Source organism: Falco naumanni, chromosome 4 (genome assembly GCF_017639655.2).
Source record: "Falco naumanni isolate bFalNau1 chromosome 4, bFalNau1.pat, whole genome shotgun sequence".
Classification (NCBI taxonomy): domain Eukaryota; kingdom Metazoa; phylum Chordata; class Aves; order Falconiformes; family Falconidae; genus Falco; species Falco naumanni.
Genome location: NC_054057.1, coordinates 66528313 through 66547730, shown reverse-complemented (window position 1 = coordinate 66547730; position 19418 = coordinate 66528313). Strand labels below are relative to the sequence as shown.

Here is a 19418-nt window from a genome sequence, read left to right as displayed (position 1 = left end):
CAGACAGGACAGAAAGCACCAGACAACTTGAACTTGCCACAGCAGCGCGTGGCAGGTTGGAAGACCCTTGTGCATGCTCGGGAGCTAGATCTCCCTGGTGGTGGCTCCTCTTCTGGTTCAGGAGCTCCCATCCAAGGGTTTCAGCAATAAGGAGCTGTTTTTACTTATAGGGAAGAGCTGTGTCATGCCACTAAAGGGCTGCTAACCAAGGGAAACTCTCCTCCAGGGACTTCCCAGGGAGGGTGGGTTTGTTTTTTCTGTAAACACAATTTGAGGGAGCTCAGGTCTGCACTCCACAGAGAAAGTCAAGTCTCAAGTGGAAGCTTTAGGGCTCTGCTTCCAGTGCTGCGGGTTGGATTTTCATGGTGGTTGACTTCAGTGGGTAATACCTGCCTTTCCATGTCTTCCAGAAGATGCCCTGCTTGCGCTCATGCCTCTGCCGGGGGATGGAGCGAAAGTACTTCCCGTTGAGGTTGGCATGGCCACAGGTGCTGAACCACCAGCCACCTAGCAAGGCAATGAGAGGCAGGGTTAGCCCACAGCACTTCCCAACAGAAAACAAACCCAGGTTCAAGGCAGCTGCTACCCCTCATTTCCCCCAGTCTTCCAGGGCTTTGGCACCTTACGAGACCACCTCATACACACCCGAGGGGTCCCACACACTGGGAAACCTTGGCACAGATCCCATCTGACTTCAGGATGCATCTGCAAATCCCTGCTGCTTTCCTGTGTTCAAAACCCCCTAAACCCTTCAGCAGCCCCATCCCAGGCCTGGGGACCAGCCTCTGCTTTGCTGGAAAGGTTTCCAAGCAAGGTGGCAGCCAGCAAAGCTGTTAGAAAGATAGATGTTTGGGGCAAAGACCTGAATCATGAGCCCCTCCTGCTTTCAGCTTCCCATCCCCCACACCACTCCTCCCAAGGATGCGCCTTTCCCAGGAAAGCAGAGGACAAGCCAGGCTAAAGACCACAGGGGTCTAATCCCACAGGGTCAGCATCCCGCTCACGCCCATCACCGGAGAGCAGAAGCCTGAATGGAGAGTGCACATCACTGGGAAGGAAGAGCTCATACCAACCTGAGAGGTGTTTGGCACAGTTTGTGTCGGCTTTGAGATCGTGGTCACGATCCCGAGTGGAGAAGGGCAGCTGCCTGAAATCCCCGATGGCATTTTCCAGCTCTCCGGACAGGGGTCCCAGCAGGTTGAGTGTGTAGGCTGTGCTCTCACCACCAAGGCTGAAGACAAACTGAACCACCTGGGAATTTCCCTCCCAGTCTTCCAGCTCAATCAGGAGGTTGTATCTTCCCTCTTGGACGAGGTGATGTATCTTGTCCAGGCCCAGCCAGAAGTCACCTGAAACAGGACACATTGCTTTGGCTGCAGGGACACAAACACACCGTGCAAAACAAACATGTGAACAGGCTCCAGAGACAAAGAGGGACAACCCAGGACACCGCAGCATTTGGATCACTGGCACCTGCGGGACAAGTCAGGAAGAACAAGGACTCTTCCTCTGCAAGGAATGCCCCCCCCTCCCCTCAGCAGAGGCCTCCAGGAGCCAGCAAGGGGGAATAACTTATGCAAAGGTATCACTTAACCCCATGATAAGATAGACACTGTCATCCACCTACCTCTAAGGTCTCCAAAGCCATCCCTGTAAGCATCCCAAAGCTGGTCAAAGTCCACAGAGCCATCCATGCGCCTCTGGATCACCGTCCAGCCACCTTCTGCGGGCAGGGAAAAACACAGTTATGGGGGAATTACCATCTGCAAGACCACCACGCAAAGTGCTGCAGGACATCTCCACTGCTTTACCTGCTGTCATGTCACAGTAGACTTTGAAGGGCTGAGACCCCACAGGCTGCACCTGGAAAACACCACTGCTTTGCTGCCCGGCCAGAAAGAGCTGGTGGCAATCCTCTGGGAGCTCTGCAGGGGAAGGAAACAGCGCTGGATTGAGGATGGCCCCGAGTCCCACTTCCCCAGCAGGTTGCTCCTACCACAGCACTTGCAGCCCTGGCCACAAGCCCAGCCAGCTGTGCACAGCAGTGGCCGTGGCTCTGGCCACACGCTAGAGATGACAGCCTCCAACTTCGGCATCTTTAAACACAGTGACCCCGTATCTTCCCATTTATCCAAACAGCTCCTTGGGCTTCCATCCAAGGCAGAAGCCAGGCGCTGGGCCAGGCTGGGATGACCTAGGCTGGAGAGCATGGCTCCTCATCAAGAAGCCCCAGGGAGTTCCTAGCTCCCTCCATGTCCACAGCAGGCAGGAGCAGCCCGTTTGGGGTGGGATAACGCCAGAGGCAAGGCAGGGCGAAGCATCCCCACCCCACCCCGAGGCTGAAGCAGCCTCAAAGGGCCTTTTAAGGGCAGAAAGAACCCCCCCAAGTCCCGATGTCAGAAAGATGCCTGAGCATCCAGCACACTACTCCTGCTCCTGGCAACTGTGGTGGCCCCAGCCAGACACCAGCCTGCTGGGCAACCTGCCACCAGCAGGCACTGGGCCAGCCTGGGGTGACCCCTTTTGCCCAAGGTGCACCAACCGGGGCAGGGAAGGGGTGGGTGGACCCCAGGGAGACTCAGCTCATTGCACAAGTGGATTGCCAGGGGTGAGGCCGCCCCCCCAGCTTGTCCCCCTCCATCCCCATGCTGGCCAGGCTCCCACCTCTCCTTCTGCCCCTGCAAGGACTTTGCCCGGAGCTGCCAGCAAAGCACCATTTCAACAGCGCTGATAAAAGTCCATCCAGGAACCACCACCCGCAGCAGCCGAGAAGAGACTGGGTGGGGTGGTGGGGGGGTGGCAGGGGGGAACCTGTTACAAAACCCGAGTCAAAAGGCTGCAGGGGGATGTGCAGGGACTGCAGCCCCCAGGCTGTCGGCACAGTCAAGGGGCTCTTTGTCAGCCAGGACAGGTGCCCCCGTCACCCCCAGACAAAGAGGGTCTGTTCTCCCCACACGAGGGTGGGATGGATTTTGGTGGCTCACAGCTGCTGCCAGCATGACCCCAAGACAGACGGGAGAAGAAACCTGAAGACAAGCCCTAGGCTGTGCTGGGGTGCTGGCTGCCCACACAGCCCCCCCCATGGGGTCACCCCTGCCATAGCTGTCCCCAGGGTCAGGGCTGGCACCATGATCCAGGGTGGCAGCGGGGAGAGGGGCCTCCCCCACAGCCATGGGACTTCATGTTGGGACAGGAGGGGGAAAATGGGGCTTTTGAGCTGCTGAGGGCAAGAACAGCCCCCACGGGGCATTGTCCCCATCCTTGCTGGGTGCCTGGATAGCCCCGATGCTGTGTTAGGGCAGAGCAGAGCCACAACTGGAGGAAAGGTCAGCATAGGGGGACTGAGAGGATGGCAAAGTGACACCTGCCACCACCTTTCACCCACTCCCCCTCCTCAGCACAGGCAGCCTCTCCCCCACTGCCTGCAGTGGGACACCCCCACCGTCAGAAGCACACAAAGCCACCCAGCATGGCGGGGAGGTCAAGTGTATCCCTGATATCCCCACTTCCTAGGTGAACGCAGCCAGGGAAGCCAAACGGGGCTCAGGGGAAGGAAAAGCCCCAGCACCCCCAGCGGTGCCACAGGCTACTGGGCTTGCCTGACCCCGCAGAGCCCCTCACCTCCTCTCCCACTGTATCTCCCGGCATCAGCAGGATAGTACCTGGGGAGATGCCCAGTGGCCCCAGTGTGCAGAAGTCAACCCCATCCCTGTCTTTTTTTGCTTTTGTTTTTGTTTTTTGTTTTGTTTTTTCTGGGCCCTGGCCACACTGCACCCAGATCTCTTCTGTTTTCCCTGGTGCAACAGGGACTTTCAAGCAGCTGGATGAGATGCAGCTGCTTGAACAGCCTCAGCTCAATCTTTGTCTTTGAGGAACAGGCTTGTTAGTTCCAGTTGATGTTGCACATCCGTATGGCACCAGAACAAGACCTCCTGGCTGTTCTGGATGTTTTTCTTTCCCTCCCCCTTTATTTAGCCAAACAAGACAGAAGAATCAACAAGGCTGGCTGGAGCTGCCCCGGGCATGGCATCGTATTTACCCAACAGGATCTCCAGGCATGAGGGTAGGTCACCAACCTGGGATAAACACCCTTCCCTGCAGAGAGCAGGGCATGCCTGGAGCTGTTTGCATCGCCTCCCCCGCACCCTCCCCAACCCAATTATTTTGGAGTCCCAGCACCACAGGGAGAGAGCAAGCAGGGCTCTACCTTTCCCCTACTCGGCCAGCTGCCAGAAAGCACAGGCTCTGCCTAAAGACGTGATCCTCTTTCTGCAAGCGATTAAACCTTTCACTCTCCAGGCTGCTTCTAGCCTTCAACTTTCACATGCTTGGCCTCGTGCCATCTCCAGCCTTAAAAAAAAAAACCCACTTGTGTTCACTGGATGCAAATAAAAGGGTCTTTCTGAAAGGGCTGCTGGTGGAGTTCATAGCTCTTCCCTGGGGCTGTGCCAGCGCTCTGGCTCTGCCCAACAATACACGGGGAGCCGCCGGCACAAGCCTTCCCGGCGCTCGGAAGCAGCCACAAGCCTCCCCAGGCAGAGGGCACAGGGCTGGCCCACCAGCTACAACGTGCTGTTAAGATTTGCCAGAAAACTCACTCGACTTGCTAATGAGAGGAAGCCAATTTGTTTTCTGTCAGTGATATCAACATCAGGGATGAGGCAAGAGAAGGGGGGGCTCACAGCTCAGCCAGGTAGGAGGGAGTCAGGATGCCAGGGATGCTCAGGGTCTCTCTGTCAGGGACAGCATGGCACAAGAAGGTGCTGAGCTCTCACACACCCTACATCACAGCATGCCAGGGGCTGTGGGCCCTTGTTGCCTCCCACCGTGCTTCACAAGGGTTGCTGCACCCAGCACTCATCAGCCAGCAGAGAGCCAACAGCACACCCTACCTCTGCCACCAGTAAGTAGCAGAGACCTGAACCCTGCACTCCAGTTTCAGCACAACCCGAGAGCTAAGCAGGGGCCTTGGACTAGATGACCTTTGAAGGTCCCTTCCGACCCAAATGATTCTAAGATTCTATAACACACTGCTGAGGGCAAGTCACAAAGAGCTGGGAAAAAACGTGGGGGAAAGATTCTGAGAGTTTCCTGGCTGGCTAGTGCTGCTCTGACCAAGGGAGACTTCACGTAGCCCCACTGCGGGCTGACCAGTGCACAAGGAGGGTAGTTTAGAGCCCTGCATCCCATCTCTCTCCTTGTCCACACCAATTTCTGCAGCTCTTTGTTCTGCCCACCCAGCTTTCAGGCACACCAGTGACAGCTTCCAGGCTCCACATACAAATTACCATGTGTTTTCCTACAGCTATCCCTGCATTAAGCCCTGGGCAGGATTCCCCCATGCATCCTCACCCTGCCTGGTTTCTGTTTGGCTCACAGCGGACATCCTCAGACAGCTGCACAGACAGAGCCAGCACCACAATTCAGTTGACATGAGAGCAGCTGCTCCCAGCCAGCAAATCCTGCTGGGACACCAGTTCCTGTCGAGGAGGGAGGCTGCATGATGCAGCACAGCTGGGGACCCCTGCTCTGCTGCCCTTCGCTCTGCAGGAGCTCCTCCAGCCCCCTTGCCAGCAGAGAGGATGCTCCAGGCAGAGCCAGGAGCTCCAGATGCAGGGTCCACTCACCCACTCCAGTGCACATTTCCCAGGGCTGTGAGTGCCCGGTGCCTCTGCTGCCCAGGCATTCGTGCAGCTCAGCACCTTCTGCTAAGGATAGCATGAGCTGAGGCACTTGTCTTTCATGTAAGAGCCTTAAATATGAGCCAAGGGAGATGGATACACAAGGATCCAGCTCTCCTCTCATGATCCAGGGCTCCCTAACCCTCCCCTCCACCAGCAGACCCTGACTGGTGAAGCAAGAGCAGGTGAACAGAGTAACTCCAAGGAGCACAGATCCTCCTTTCCTGCCTGCATTCACCCCCCTCCACCTGCCAATCCTCTTTGACAAATACCTGTCAGCAGTGTTTGTCCACTCCTGACTGCATTCTAAACGTCAGGCAGAAAAATTCCTCTTAAATCCTTGAATTCCTGCTGAGTATCCCACCCATGCTCCAGATACCCTCAGTCTGGCCAAACTCCTAAGCTGTTTTGCAAGCAAATCTCACATCCTGACTCAGGACAACTGTATCTTCTGTTTTCAAGCACTTGCAGCTGCTACAGGTTTGCTCTGGCACAGAGGCATGGGGCAGCACGGCTTGATACTCACTCTGCATCGACACAGGCCCCCCACTAGCATTCCGACTCTGGTTGGTGAGGCTGTGACTCTTCAGGTTTATCTTCCACTTTGGAGACTGCGTTTTGTTGTCCTTCAGGTGCAAGGGGATCAGTAGATTGACCTGAAAGAACAGTTTTATCTTGGCTCATTTTCAGTGCTGTTATGAGGGGAGCTGGTCAGCCAAGCTGCTGCTCGCTCCCCCATGACCAGAGCTGGGGCTGAACTTCCCCCAAAACCTCGAGGAGCAGGAAATATGTGAGGCTGGCAAAGCCAGAAGTGATTGCGGTTTTTCACACCCATGCTAACGAGTTTAGTCTGCAGATAAACTCAAAGGAAAGAGCCAGGGAGGCTCTGCTCCCACACACCAGTTCTTACTCCTCTGTGCAAATCTTTGGGAAGCTTTGCCATTTGCTACCCTCACACCAATGCTGCGGCACAGGGACCGGGGCCGTGGGCTCCATAGGGTTCCCAAGGCCAAGCAGCGGCTGCAAAGCCACTACTGTCACCAGAGTGCTGGGCTGCGGGAAGGTTCACACTGGGGTCCCCACAGCGCGGGGGACTGGGCTGTGCCTCCCAGCCACAGGGCAGGAGGAGAGCTCACCTTGCTCTGCAGGCTTTTGATCTGCAGATTCTGCTTGTCCAGCTTGTACTGCTGCTGCTTGATCTTCTGCAGGAGCTCCTCGATCCTCAGGTTCTGTGCATCCATCAGGGACTGCGGGCGGGGAGGGGGGGAGCCCGGTGAACCTCGCGGCAACAGGCAGAGCCAGGGGGACCGGGACCCTCGGCGGGGCTGGGGCAGCGAGTGCTCCCGGTGCCCCCCAGACCACCGGGTCCCTCCAGCGCCTTCCCAAGGCCGACCCCCACCCACTGCTCCGAGTGTCCCCCTATCCCTCCAGGTGCCCACCGCCCCCCAGCCGCTCCCGTCGACCAGGGACGGTCGGGACCCGCCTCGTTCTCCCCGCAGCCGCTGCGGGACCCTCGGCGGGGCTGGGTCAGCGAGTGCTCCCGGCGCCCCCCGAACCACCGGGTCCCTCCACCGCCTTCCTGAGGCCGACCCCCACCCAACCCTCCGTGTGCCGCAAGCTCTCGCCCCCTCCCAGCAGCTCCCGTCGCCCCGGGACGGTCGGGACCCCCCGTCGCTCTCCCCGCGGCCGCTGCGGGGAGGCGGGACCGGGGCAGCGAGTGCGCCCGGCGCCCCCTGGACCACCGGGTCCCTCCAGCGCTTTCCTGAAGCCGACCCCCACCCACCCCTTCGGGTGCCGCAAGCTCTCGCCCCCTCCCAGCCGCTGCCGTCGCCCCGAGAGGGCCGAGCCCCCGTCGCTCTCCCCGCGGGGATGCGGGACCCCCCGCTCCCCCTCACCTGCAGCGCTCCCAGGTCCTTGGCGCTCTGGTTGCCGGGCGGCCGCGCCTGCAGCGCCTGCCGGACGCGCCCCTCCAGCTGCTCCAGCCGGCCCTGGATGGCTGCTTTGTCGGCCGCCACCTCCTCCAGGCGCTGCCGCAGGGCCTCGGAGAGGTTGAGGAGCTGCCGGCCGCGGCCCTCCAGCTCCCGCACGCTGGCCCGCAGCCTCTCGCCCCGCTCCTGCGCCTCCCGCGCCTGCCGCAGCAGCCGCCCCATGGAGCTGTTGTGGGCGCTCAGGCGGCTGCCCAGCTCCCGCATCTGCCCCTTGGTGCGGTCCACGTGCTCCTTGAGCCCGTGGCCCAGCTGCAGGAGCCCGTGCGCGATCACGTTCACCTCGTCCCAGGAGGCGAACTGCGCCCCGCCGCTCCTTGCTGCCCGCCGCCGCCCGCCGCTCGGCCCCCCGCCCGCCCCGGTGCCGGTCCCTGACCCGCCGCCGGTCCCGGAGCCGCGGCCACCCCCGCGGCGGCGGCGCACAGCACCAGCGCTGCCCCGGCCAGCTGCATGTCTGCCCGGCCGCTCCCAGTGCGCGCCCCGCCGCCGCGCCCCCCGCTTATATCGCACCGCGGGGGGAGGGACCCGCCCCGGCCCCGCCCCGGCCCCGCCCCGCCGCCCGGCCCCGCCGCTTTGTTCGCCCGCCCCCACCGGCCCCGGGCTCCGGCCGCCGCGCCCGGGGCAGCCTCGGTCCCTGCCGCTGAGCCCTGCCCGCGCCTGCCCTCGGATCCTGTCGCATCCCTGTCCCCAGTCCCATGCCTGCCCCCATACCCCACCCAATCCTACCCCCATCCCAATCCCCATCCCCAACCCAATCTCTGTCCCCATTCCCATCCCAATCCCACCCCCATCCCCATCCCCATCCCAATCTCTGTCCCGACTCCCATCCCCATCCCAATCTCTGTCCCCATCCCAATCCCCATCCCCATTCCAATCCCAATCTCTGTCCCCACCCCCATCCCAATCCCACCCCCATCCCCATCCCAATCTCTGTCTCGATTCCCATCCCAATCCCTGTCCTGATTCCCAATCCCTCCCCCACCCCCATCCCAATCCCACCCCCATCCCCATCCCAATCTCTGTCTCCATTCCCATCCCAATCCTATCCCCATCCTCACTCCCATCCCATCCTGCCAACTGTCCTGCCCCTCATCCTGCACTGGGGATCCATGTCGCTGCCACTTGGTCTCCCCTCCGCAGAGCCCCCCAGCCTTGGGTGCTGCCCCACCATGTGCCTGCACCTGTGCCCACCCCCTGGACATGCCCTGCTGGGAGCTGCTGGCCTTGGAGTGGGCGTACGCTGCAGGGACAGGGCTCCCAGGCCATGCCCAAATGGGTGCTGCGGTCCTGGGCTGGGTGCCCACTGTGGGTGCAGGGTGGCCCTGGCCCCGGTACGGGCGCACTGTGCAGGTGTAGGGCTCCCCGCTGATGCCTCGCAGGGTGCTTCCAGCCCTGGGGAAGGTGCACGCTTGGGGTCAGCTCCTCAGCACACCTGGGGTGAGCAAGGTGTTTGCTCCTCTAAATGCTCATGGGCTCCGAGAGTGCCAAGGATGAATTCCTCCCCCCTCTATGGCTCCAGTCATCCCCCTGTGGAAAATGTGCATCTTATTTGCAATTATCCTTGAGACTCTGGTTACCAGCTCTTCCCTCTTGTCCTGCCTTTTTCTGCCAGTTTAAAGGGATTTTCACTCTGTTTTCTCCCCACGAAGGAATTCACACACTGTGGTGGAGCCACCCTCAGCTCTTTTCGGATCGGAGCAGATGGAGGCCTTCTGCTCCCGCTCCGTCGAGCATCTCCTCCTGCCACCCCAGCGCTCAGTCCCTCCTCTGCAACGCGCATCCTAGAGCAGGGAGCTGCCTTCCCACCCGCACCACCTTTAGGGGCTGAATACCCCCTTGCCACCGCCTGCTGGGCCCTGCCTGGGTGCCTGGCTGGCGGAGCCCCCGTGGGACCAGGGGGGTCCCTGCTCGCCTCCCCTCAGCCCCACAGAAGCCCCCAGCCGTTCTGTCTCCATCCCACCACTGCTGCTCCCAGCCTGCAGCTTGGGCATGGCCCGTCGGTCCCTGGGGGGATGGGAGAAGCTAATTTTCCTCTTGTCCCAAACCACCTGGCAGCAGGTTTTACCCACTTGGGAGCCCTCGTGTCACCCAGGGGTGCAAGCAGCATGGTGGCACGGGAGCTTCCCAAGGGCAGTGGCCATTGGGGGCAGCTTTCCCACCCTGCACAGCTTTTCCCTGAGGATTTTTTACCAAGAGCCTGCATTTGAGATCTGCCACTCCATTTTGCAGAGCTGATTTTGAAGCCCAGCCTCTCTCACGCCACTCAGCCTTGTCAAATCAAAGCGATGATGTGTGTGCGCCCGCTGCTTCCGTCGGCCAAACTTCTTTTCCCGTGCCCGATTAATATTCAGGATTTCATTTTTTTTCCTTTGGTCATCCCTGTTTCTTGTTCTCGTTCTGGCCCTGGGCTTGGCTCCAAGCGTAAAGGGAAAGGGTGAGCAATAGCCTCAGGGCAAGCAATAGCAGCACAGCACAGGGAGAAATCACAGAGGTAGGAGCTGGGGAAGGAGGAATTTGGGAAATTTCAGCAGAGTCCAGAGAGCTCCCAGCCCCCTCCGCCAGTGGGGGCTTTCTCACTTATTTCATGGTCAGAAGGAATTTTTCAAAGGAGGAAAAAGGAAAAGAAGGAGAAAAAACCACAAACGAGCTAGGAAACACTGCAGGAGAAAAAGAAACAACAAAAAATGTGAAGCATGTTTGTTGCTTTGTCCAAACATTTGAGGTTTGGCGGCCCCTCTGTGCTCGCCCTGCTGCAGTTGCTGAAGAGGAGCTGGGGACATGGTGGGGGGGCATCATGGGGAGGGGTCACCCCTGGCAAAGAAAGAGCATCAGGCTTCTCTGCAGGGCCTGGGGCCCCTGCGTGGCACCTTGGGGTGCACCTGTCTGGCCTGTGCCCCTTGCACACCCAGATCATGCCAGATGTTGTACATCTGCCCCCCCCCCCCCCCCGGCGAGGAGCCGTTCTGCCCATACCCACCACCCTGAATGCAGACAGCCACAGCTCCACCAAAAATTCCCAGATGGGGTTGTTCCCCCAAAAAAACCCCATGAAAATTCTTCTTTTCATCTTGGTCCTGCTGGATTTTGGCACGCCAGGAGAGAATGAGCTGGCAGCGTCTGCGCCTGCTGAGCCTGAAGCTGGAGCACCCAGCTCCTGCGAGCCCTCCGGACTGGGAATCACCAACTCCCCCCCAGTCACTGGGGCAAACTGGGAAGCACAGTTTCATGTGTTGACTATTGCTCTGGGTTAATGACATCAGGCGAAATGAATCCTGTGTATGGCTCTGCTCCCTGCCCTGCCGTTACCCAACCCCGGAGCTTGTCCTGGGAAATGACGGGGTTATGCCGGGTGTCGAAGCCGACGTGTTCCCACTGGTTATTTTCTGCATTTGCAGTGTTTGTGCCGAGGCAGGAGAGAGGTGATGTAAGAAGCTGAAGCTTGTTGAGGAGCCACATGATTTATGCATTTTGCTTTAGCTATATTTTCCTGTTGGGACAGCTCCAATTTGCCCTGAGAAATAGAAATTTTTCACATCCACGAGCAAGAAGTTCCCTGAGGGCCTGACCTACCCTGGGCTGCGAGTGACCACAGGTCACTGGGAAGGTGCTGGATGCACTCAGGTTTAAATAAAGCTTCAACTGGCCTGGCCAGCAGGGACTGGTCTCTCCGGGCATTTCTCCATGCCAGGAGGGAGCCCTGGTCTGTCCTGCATGGAGAAGAGCTGTGGCCAAAATCCTTGTGGGGTCCCAACCGCCCAGCTGGGTTTGGGGCTGGGGAGGGGCCGAGGTTTGCTCCCAGGGGGATGAGGGACCTTCTGTCCTGCACAGCAGAGCATACCCCCAGGGGGGACCCCACAAGGACCCTGCCCCTGCCTAGCAGATCTGGTGGCCTTTGAGACTCTGGAGCAGCCCAGGGAGCAGCAGGGTACCGTGGCCCTCAGGGCTGCGCCCTGGCTCTCCGCGTGCTTCATCGGGGTCCCCCCAGCTGGGGTCACCCCCTGGGGAGGGAACAGCAGACTCCAGAAGAAGTTATTTTTTGTGAAGGTCTCTCTGTGGGAAGAGGGGTCACTCCCATCCCCATTCCTATCCTTATCCCAGTCACCATGCGCATTCCTCATCGCCATCCTCATCACCAGCCCCATCCCTGTTGCCTTCCCCATCTCCTCTTCCATGTAATTCTCCCACCTCAGCCGACCAGGAAAGGCATTATATCCTGCACTCACAGCAAGTAGCTCCTCCAAACAGCCCCCATGCACCTGGCAGCCCGTCCCCATCCCTGTCCCCATCCCGTCCCCGTCCCCATCCCGCTGCCCTGTGCACAGCAGGCTGTGAGCAGGCGGGCTGCGATGGGAGTCTTTGTTCTCTGCCTTTCCCCATTCCACTCCTACCCGTGCTGACCCTGTGGGTCACTGTGCAAAAGTTCAGCCCGGTCTGAACTTGCCTGAATTCCTGCAGCTGCTCAGCCCTGGGCTCACGTCACCAGGAGGGACGGGAAAGATGCTGATTTATAGGAAGGTTGCTCACAGTGTTGCTTTATTGTTGAAAATTACAAATTTAAAGGAGACTCCAACGAGAGGGGAATAGGGCATATGTGAATTATGCCGTCACTGCTTCAGGGATAAATTTAGATTTTCCAGAGGAACAGTTATTCTGATTCAGCGAAGGTCGGAGACATCCAACAGGGATTTCCTACCAGCCCCTGGCTAAGCACAGCAGCACGTCTCACCCAGACAGGCGCTGGCAGCATTCCCGGCTGGAGCAGGCACCCCATCTGCCTTGGTCTCTGCTCAAACCTGGTCCTGGCAATGATTTATCTGTCACACATCCGTGGGGCTCAGCCCTGCTAGCGAAACAGTTCTGCCTGCTAAACCCTCCCGCACTGGGGTCTCTTACTGCCCCTCTTCCCCAGCACGAGCTTTGCCGGACCAGATCCCTGCTCCAGAGAGGGGCTGCGTGGCTCCTGGCCTCAGCACACGGCAGCGAGGGACCAGCCCGGCTCCTGCAGCTTGCCCAGACCTGCTCGGTGGCCACCTGGGTTGTACCCTGTCCCCCACCATCCCAAGGGGACTGGTGACAGTGTGGTGGCACAGGCTGCCTGAGCACCAGCCTCGTCCTTCCCCAGGGCCAGGGACACCCCCCGCCCCCGTCAGCAAGTTAACAAAAGCTCTTGACGGTGCTGCTTCTTGAGCAGAGACAAATTTCCAAGCAGCGTGAGTCAGAAACATGGAAAATCAGTTGCAGCCGTCCACCCCCAACGAGGACCAGCTGCCAGGAGCTCAGCCATGCTGCCCAGGCTCCATTCCCATCCTCTCTCCAACAGCTTTCCAGGGTAGCCCTGGGTAAACTGCTGGCAGCCCAGGAGGGGAGAAGATGTTGGTACGTGGGCTGCAATGTCCCCTACGGGATCCAGAGGACAGGGCAAGGGTTGGAGCTACTCTGGGGTTCCTCTGGCCCAGGGAGGATCTCGGGCATCATTAGCCCAGAGCAGGGAAACCTTAAAGAGCCGACATAAAAGGTCCGTGACACTCAGTCCAAGCAGCCTTATTTTACTGTTAGGGATGGATGAAGGTTACGCAAGTCTTCACTCACTACCCTTTATTCTTCTTCCTGCCATCCTGGGGCTCCGTGGAAAGCGTCAGGGTTACTATGCGAAAGGTCAAACATGCCAGAAGGCAGGAAACAGCAAGGCTTGGGTTAACATGGGAGACTTGGCAGCTAGAGAAATCCGACCCTTATTTTTACAGTCATCTCTTGATTTAAACAACATGTGTTTCGAATTAGGGGCTCTGGCTGGCTGGCCCTTGCAGCTCGTCGATGCAGGGAGCTCCAGGTCCCCAGGGGATGAGGTTGCCCCTTGGCACGCTCCGTTGGCTCCCGAGCTCAGATGGGAAAGACCAGGCCACCGAAACCAGGGCTGGGCTCTCCTTTCCCGACAAGACAACGGTGGCTTCCCTTTTATTAGCACCCTCCGGCTAGTGACAGACGGTGGCTTTGGAACAGTCTTTCGTGGGCACAGGGGTGACGGGGGATTTCTCCAGATGTTTTCTGAACAGTCTTTCATTTCCTTCACCGTTTCTGGAAGGAGATGCCCACAGCCACTGGAAGGAGGGAGCCCACCGCGAGCACATCCATCGTCCTGTCGTCACTCTTAGCCACCCGTCCCCTCCTCTGCGATGAGGATGGAGGCAGTTCTGGTACCACTCAGCACTTATCAGCTGGCATCTGCTAGTGGCCATGACCCGCGCATCCCGCTGGCACAACTCCTCACAGGCTGGATCTCCTGATGCAGCACAAGTGGCTCTTTTGGCTGTGCTGTGTGGTAAACCTCAGGGTCACTCCTGCTGCCCAGGAAGGTTTTTTGGCACACCAGGATGCGCAGGATGGGTGGCCACACTGGCCCTCGGGGGCTTGCACTCCTGCCTGACACCTTGCTGGGTGAGTGCTGGGGAAGTGCCGCTTGGCTTCCTGAGCTCTGCCACATGCTGTGTTCATCTCTCACTTTGCTCATGGGGTTGTTTCCCACTGTTTCCTTCTCCTTTGGTGGGGGGCAGGTCCCCGTCCCATCAGGACACCCGTGCAGCGAGGGGCACCGTGCACCGCTTGGAGCTGGGCTGGCAGCACCGGGCTGGCCCCAGGGCTGGGGTGATGCTGCTGCTGGGCTCAGCTGTGCTGCACCCATGGCCAGCGGTAGCCACTGTAGTCAAGGGCTCCTCGGGGTTCCTGCTGGTCCCTGCACCCCCAGGGGGCCATAGCTGCTTTTCCCCCTGGGAAGAGACCTGCTGGCTTCCAACACCTGTAGGCCAAAAAGAAGCTACTGCTTCTTGGTTTCCTTAGCTGTAAACTGAGAATTTCACTGCCTGCGGGGTGGATCCATGCTCTCCCCAGCACACAGCAGCCCCAGCTCTGCTGTGGTTTGGTCTCCCAAGTGGGAGCTGCCCAGCACCCACAGGTCCCTCGCCTGAGGCATCCTACCCCCACCACCCAGCATCCAGCACCCCCAGGTCCCTTGCCTGGGGCATCCCACCCCCACCACTCAGCACCCACAGGTCTCTCGCCTGGAGCATCCCGCACCCAGCTTTGCCTTACGTCCTCTTGCACAGCCCCGAGAAGGAGCATGTGGGTGTGAAGTGGTTCTGCTCAGGCAGGGCTGGGACAGAGCAACCTCTGTGTAGTTTAAATCTCTTAAAAAAACAAATGTTGTGGGGATTTTACCCGGTGCAGGCGGATGTTTCGATTTGTGGGACTTTGTTCGGCAGACGGTAGCAAAGCTGAAGCGGGTCCAATTCTGCATCTGAGCTTTGAGTTCAGATGCTCACATCAGACCACCTCATCCACCTGGTGCTGAGCGTGTGCCCTTGGAGCTGCTCAGATTTGGCCTCTGGGAATCCTCCCACCACAAGGAAAAGCAGATACCTAGAGAAAAAAATCCCACTGCCAAGAACCCGTCTAAGCAGCTCAGGGATGCCTACAAATTGCTTCCCCATTGCAAAGTGCAGAGTAAAGGTAAATCCTGAACACGATCTGAGAAAATCCCCCCACCTCAAAAACAGGAATCCAAAATGGATGTTTCCCATCAAACAAAGTGGCTGAGGGCACCATGAGCATCGTGGCTGGTGGTGACTCCCCAGGCACTGCGACTCCTCTATTGCAGCTGCAAACTAGGGTTTGTGTGGGCAAATATCACCTTAAAATAGCAGCTTTGGGGTTTGCTCCTGCTAACAGATCATTTCCCAAAACCACCCCAATCAATACGGTCAGCCAGGCAACCCTCTGATCCCGGCCAGGGTGCAGAGGGAAGCAGTGAGGGGGTCCCAGCCTTGCTTTCCCGACGGTGCTGAGTCTCACTGGGATGCTCATGGCCATGCCCCATGCTTTCTGGGGAAGCCCATCACTGCAGCCTCGGGGCTTTGGTGACACCTGGGGAGATGCTCGTTTGCACAACCCCTAAGCAACCACATCCTGCAAATGTTTGCAACCCTTGCTTGGAGCTCGTTGGGATGATTTTGGGGGACATCAGTGGGAAAACCAGGTGGGAGGGACCCTGTCTTCCCAGCTTCTGCCCCGGGGATGGTTTCTTCATATTTCCCAAATCCTTTTAACACCCTAAGCTGGTGCAAGGGATGGAGCCATGCCTGGCTCTGCAGTTTCTTTACCCTTGGACTTCAGTATGCAGTGCAAAAATAGCCGTCAGAAAGGGGAGAGGTGACCTTTGTCATTTGAATAACTGTTTGCTTTGTCAGCGCAAGCACAGCGTGTTTGGGGATTTTGTGGAAGGTTCCAGCGGCTCTGAGCCAGGGCCAGTTTTCACTCTCTGCTGGCAGCCGTGAACCGCACCAGGAATGTGGCCTCCTAATCCCTGCTCCGGGAGAGATTCGGGAGAGGAGATACTTCTAGGGAGTGTGGAGTGCGGTCTTCCCCGTGTGTCTCCCTGCCAGAAACACTCCGCTGACTTGTTGCCCTGACCATGGGATGGGAAGCAGGAGGCTGAAGGAATGGGATGGGATGGGAAAGGAAGGGAATGGATATGCTGCAAGGATGGGATGGGATGGGATGGGGTGGGATGGGATGGGAAAGGAAGGGAATGGATATGCTGCAAGGATGGGATGGGATGGGATGGGATGGGATGGGATGGGATGGGATGGGATGGGATGGGATGGGATGGGATGGGGTGGGATGGGATGGGATGGGATGGGAAAGGAAGGGAATGGATATGCTGCAGGGATGGGATGGGAAGGGACAGGATGGGATGGGACAGGATGGGCTGAGATGGGCTGGGCTGGGCTGGGCTGGGCTGGTGGAGGTTGCAGGGTGGGCTGGGCTGGGCTGGAACATCATGGGAAAAGGGAGGCTGTAGGCATGGGCTGGGAAAGTGAAGGCCACAGGGGTGGGAATGGACTCAGGAATGCCACAATGTGTTTGGGATTTACCGGCAAATCCTCACACCATGCTGTCTTTTGAACGCACAAACCCAAGAGCTTAAAAATTGGCCCCCTGCCTTCAGGGGCTCCAGCAAGGTGCCCAGTCCCTTCTGCCACAGAGGGGACAAACGGGGCCCCCAGGGGAGCTGAGGGAGGGAAGCGAGGCAGTCAGCAGGGCCGGGGGCACCGCAGGGTGCTGGTGCCCGTGGGTAACCGAGCCTGCACCTGCCCCGCGACCTTTCTGGCCGGCTTGGTAAACCCAGCCCAGAGAGTGAAATTAGAAGCAATTAAAAATTAAGCTTGGCTCAGGCTCAGATCAAACTTGCTACCATTTTTAGCTGCTTGTTGCTTTGGAGACAGCATGCACCGGAGTTCAGCTGGTGATGCAATGTGGAGAGAGGGTTTCTGCCAGCGCGGGGCTTTCGGACCAGGAATAGACACCCGGGCGGCCGGTGGCCGGAGCCGGACGAGCCTGGGTTGGGACCAAAGTACACACGTCGAGCAGAAAGACATGGGCAGGTCCTGCAATACTTGATGTCTCATTTGCAAATCGGCAGCTTTGTTTTCTGCTTCTTGATTAATTCTTGCTTAGTTAATTCTTTTCTTCTTCCAAAGGGGGAAAAGGAGCATTGGGGACCAAGGAGAGAAGCAAGACACAGCTTAAACCTTCCAGCAAAGATTCACCAGCTAAGGAGGGGTGTCTGGGGTCCCCCCGGAGCCACCGTGATGCAACACAGGGGTGGGCTGGGGGCCGGTGTGGTGGGACAGGTTCACTGGCCAGGGTGTCACCCAGCACCCAGAGTTTCCACAAGCCTTTTGGCCACCCCCCAGATGCTGACTCACGGGTGGCATGGCTCGGCACAGAGCAAACAGGCCTGAGGCCAGGAGCAAGGACAGCAGCGATGCTGAGCCATGGAACCACCCACACCTCGCCTCCCCCAGGAGGGCAATCCGACAGCGACGGGCCCCTCGGCAGCACCCATGGGTGCTGGCTGGGAGCATCCCTGCGGTGAGCCCATCACCGCCTCTGCTGTGCCATGGCAAAGCAGGAAGCCTCCCCCCTAAAGGTGTTTCCCAGCTGAGGGGGGTTTGCACCGGGTGGTGCCTCGGGGGGCTCTGCCACTGCCCTGCAAATTGGCCCTGACTGATCTCAGGTCAACCCAGTCCCCTCCGGCAGATGCAGGGAGACCCTGTGCCGGTGCCACACCATGGCCCTGACCCCCGCTGGGTGGGCGGGTGAGCCAGTGAGCCACCGGGCCATCTGTCACCCAAGGGATACCACAGCTGAAAAGAAATTAAGCCCCCAGCCGCCCACCGCCAGCAGGGCTTTGATGCAGGAAAGTGGGAAACGTCAGGCTCTGCAAAGCCCACAGACAGGTTTGCTTTCCTCTCTGATCTCACATGGAAGACCCTTGGAGAAGGCAGGATGCCATGGTGATGGGCACTCATCTAAAAGACAGCCTGGCTGGGACACAGTCTTTGGGTGCCTGCGGGGGGGATGAGCGCGAGCAGCCACCATGCTGGGCAGGTACCTGAGCCACGATTCCTGGGGCCAAATACCTATGTGTGGCTGAGCCAAGCGGCGTCCTTGCCTGTGGCACCTGCACCAACCGGGTCTCCCTGGTGTGCAACGAGTGCTTCAGGTCTCAGACATGACTCCAGCACTCCAGACAGCTGCTGGGGAGGTGAATGCCACCCCTCATTTACATTATCCTGACAACATCCCTCACAACTGACCAAACAAATCATGCAGGGCTGGGAGAACTCCCTAATTAACAAACACAGTTATCATTAGAGACGTCAGGACAGGTTTGCAAAAGGCGAGTTCAGAGTCCCTGCGCCTGACCTCAGGGCAGCGAGTGGGACGATGGGACCATCCCACATGACCGGGATGTCCTCTGTGTTACTTGGGGGTCTTGACTGCATCCGCACCATGGGAGCAGGGACATCCCTGGGTACCAGGTGGGTTGGATGGACTGGATGGTGCTGGCACGGGAGCCTTTGCACCGGGATGAGCGGGGCAGCGGTGTCCTCAGTCTTCCCCCGCAAGCCAAGAAGCCGTCCTTGGCTCATACCCAGGCAAATCCCAAGGGAACTGGGACCTTCGTTACTCAGGCCAAGACTCCTGGTGATCCCAACACCTGGGTGCTCAGGGGGAGAAGGGGGAGAGGGTCCCGCTGTGCAGAGGGAAGCGTGCCTCTGGCTCCTGGGCTCGTTGCCGTATGTAGGGCATCCCCGGGGCGCCCACAGCAGCTTGTGTGCTTCCAGAGCTCCCGGCCGCTCCTGCTCCCCATTGAGAGCTTGGAGAGGCGCCTAATTCATCCTTTCAGAGTGGAGATAAGATGGATTAAAGCCCGCTGAACGCTTGCCAAAAGAATTGCCATTAGGCCCTGGAGAGCTTAATCTCCACCAGACTAAAAGCAGACAAGCAGACAGGCTGCGCTGCAGCTAGTCCTGTCTGCCAGGGGATAAACACCCGGTGCAGGATTTCAGGGAAACCTTTGGAGGCTATGAAATGCATCCCAAAGTGTATGTACATGCTGTCCAGAGCACCCAAGGCTGGGTGCTGAGCCACACAGTCCCCTCAGCACCCAGGGGTGCCATAGCTGAGTGTGACACAAAGGACTGCGTTGGCTGCTGGAGTTTCAGACACCTCTGTGCCTTGATTCTCCCTTTCTACAAGCCGGTCTCTGAGGCTCCTCCATCCTGCCAGCATTATCTCCTGCAGATAACAAACTGTCCTTGCCCACGTGCTTCTTGGCTGACTCACATTTGTTATTTCCTGCCCCTATCTCTGATTTCCTTCACTGTCCTCACCCTACTCCTCCCCAAGG

The 19418-nt window shown here is 58.7% G+C and overlaps 1 protein-coding gene across 1 annotated transcript; it reads right to left on the bottom strand.

Annotated features, from left to right (window-relative positions):
* Nucleotides 1–325: 325 nt before the first annotated feature.
* On the bottom strand, nucleotides 326–8118 carry ANGPTL4 (angiopoietin like 4). Its single transcript, XM_040592583.1, is given in 9 exon segments — nucleotides 326–507; nucleotides 1074–1349; nucleotides 1628–1723; nucleotides 1812–1925; nucleotides 6208–6337; nucleotides 6818–6928; nucleotides 7577–7972; nucleotides 7974–8033; nucleotides 8035–8118. Coding segments are annotated over 9 exon segments (1449 nt in total).
* Nucleotides 8119–19418: the final 11300 nt, after the last annotated feature.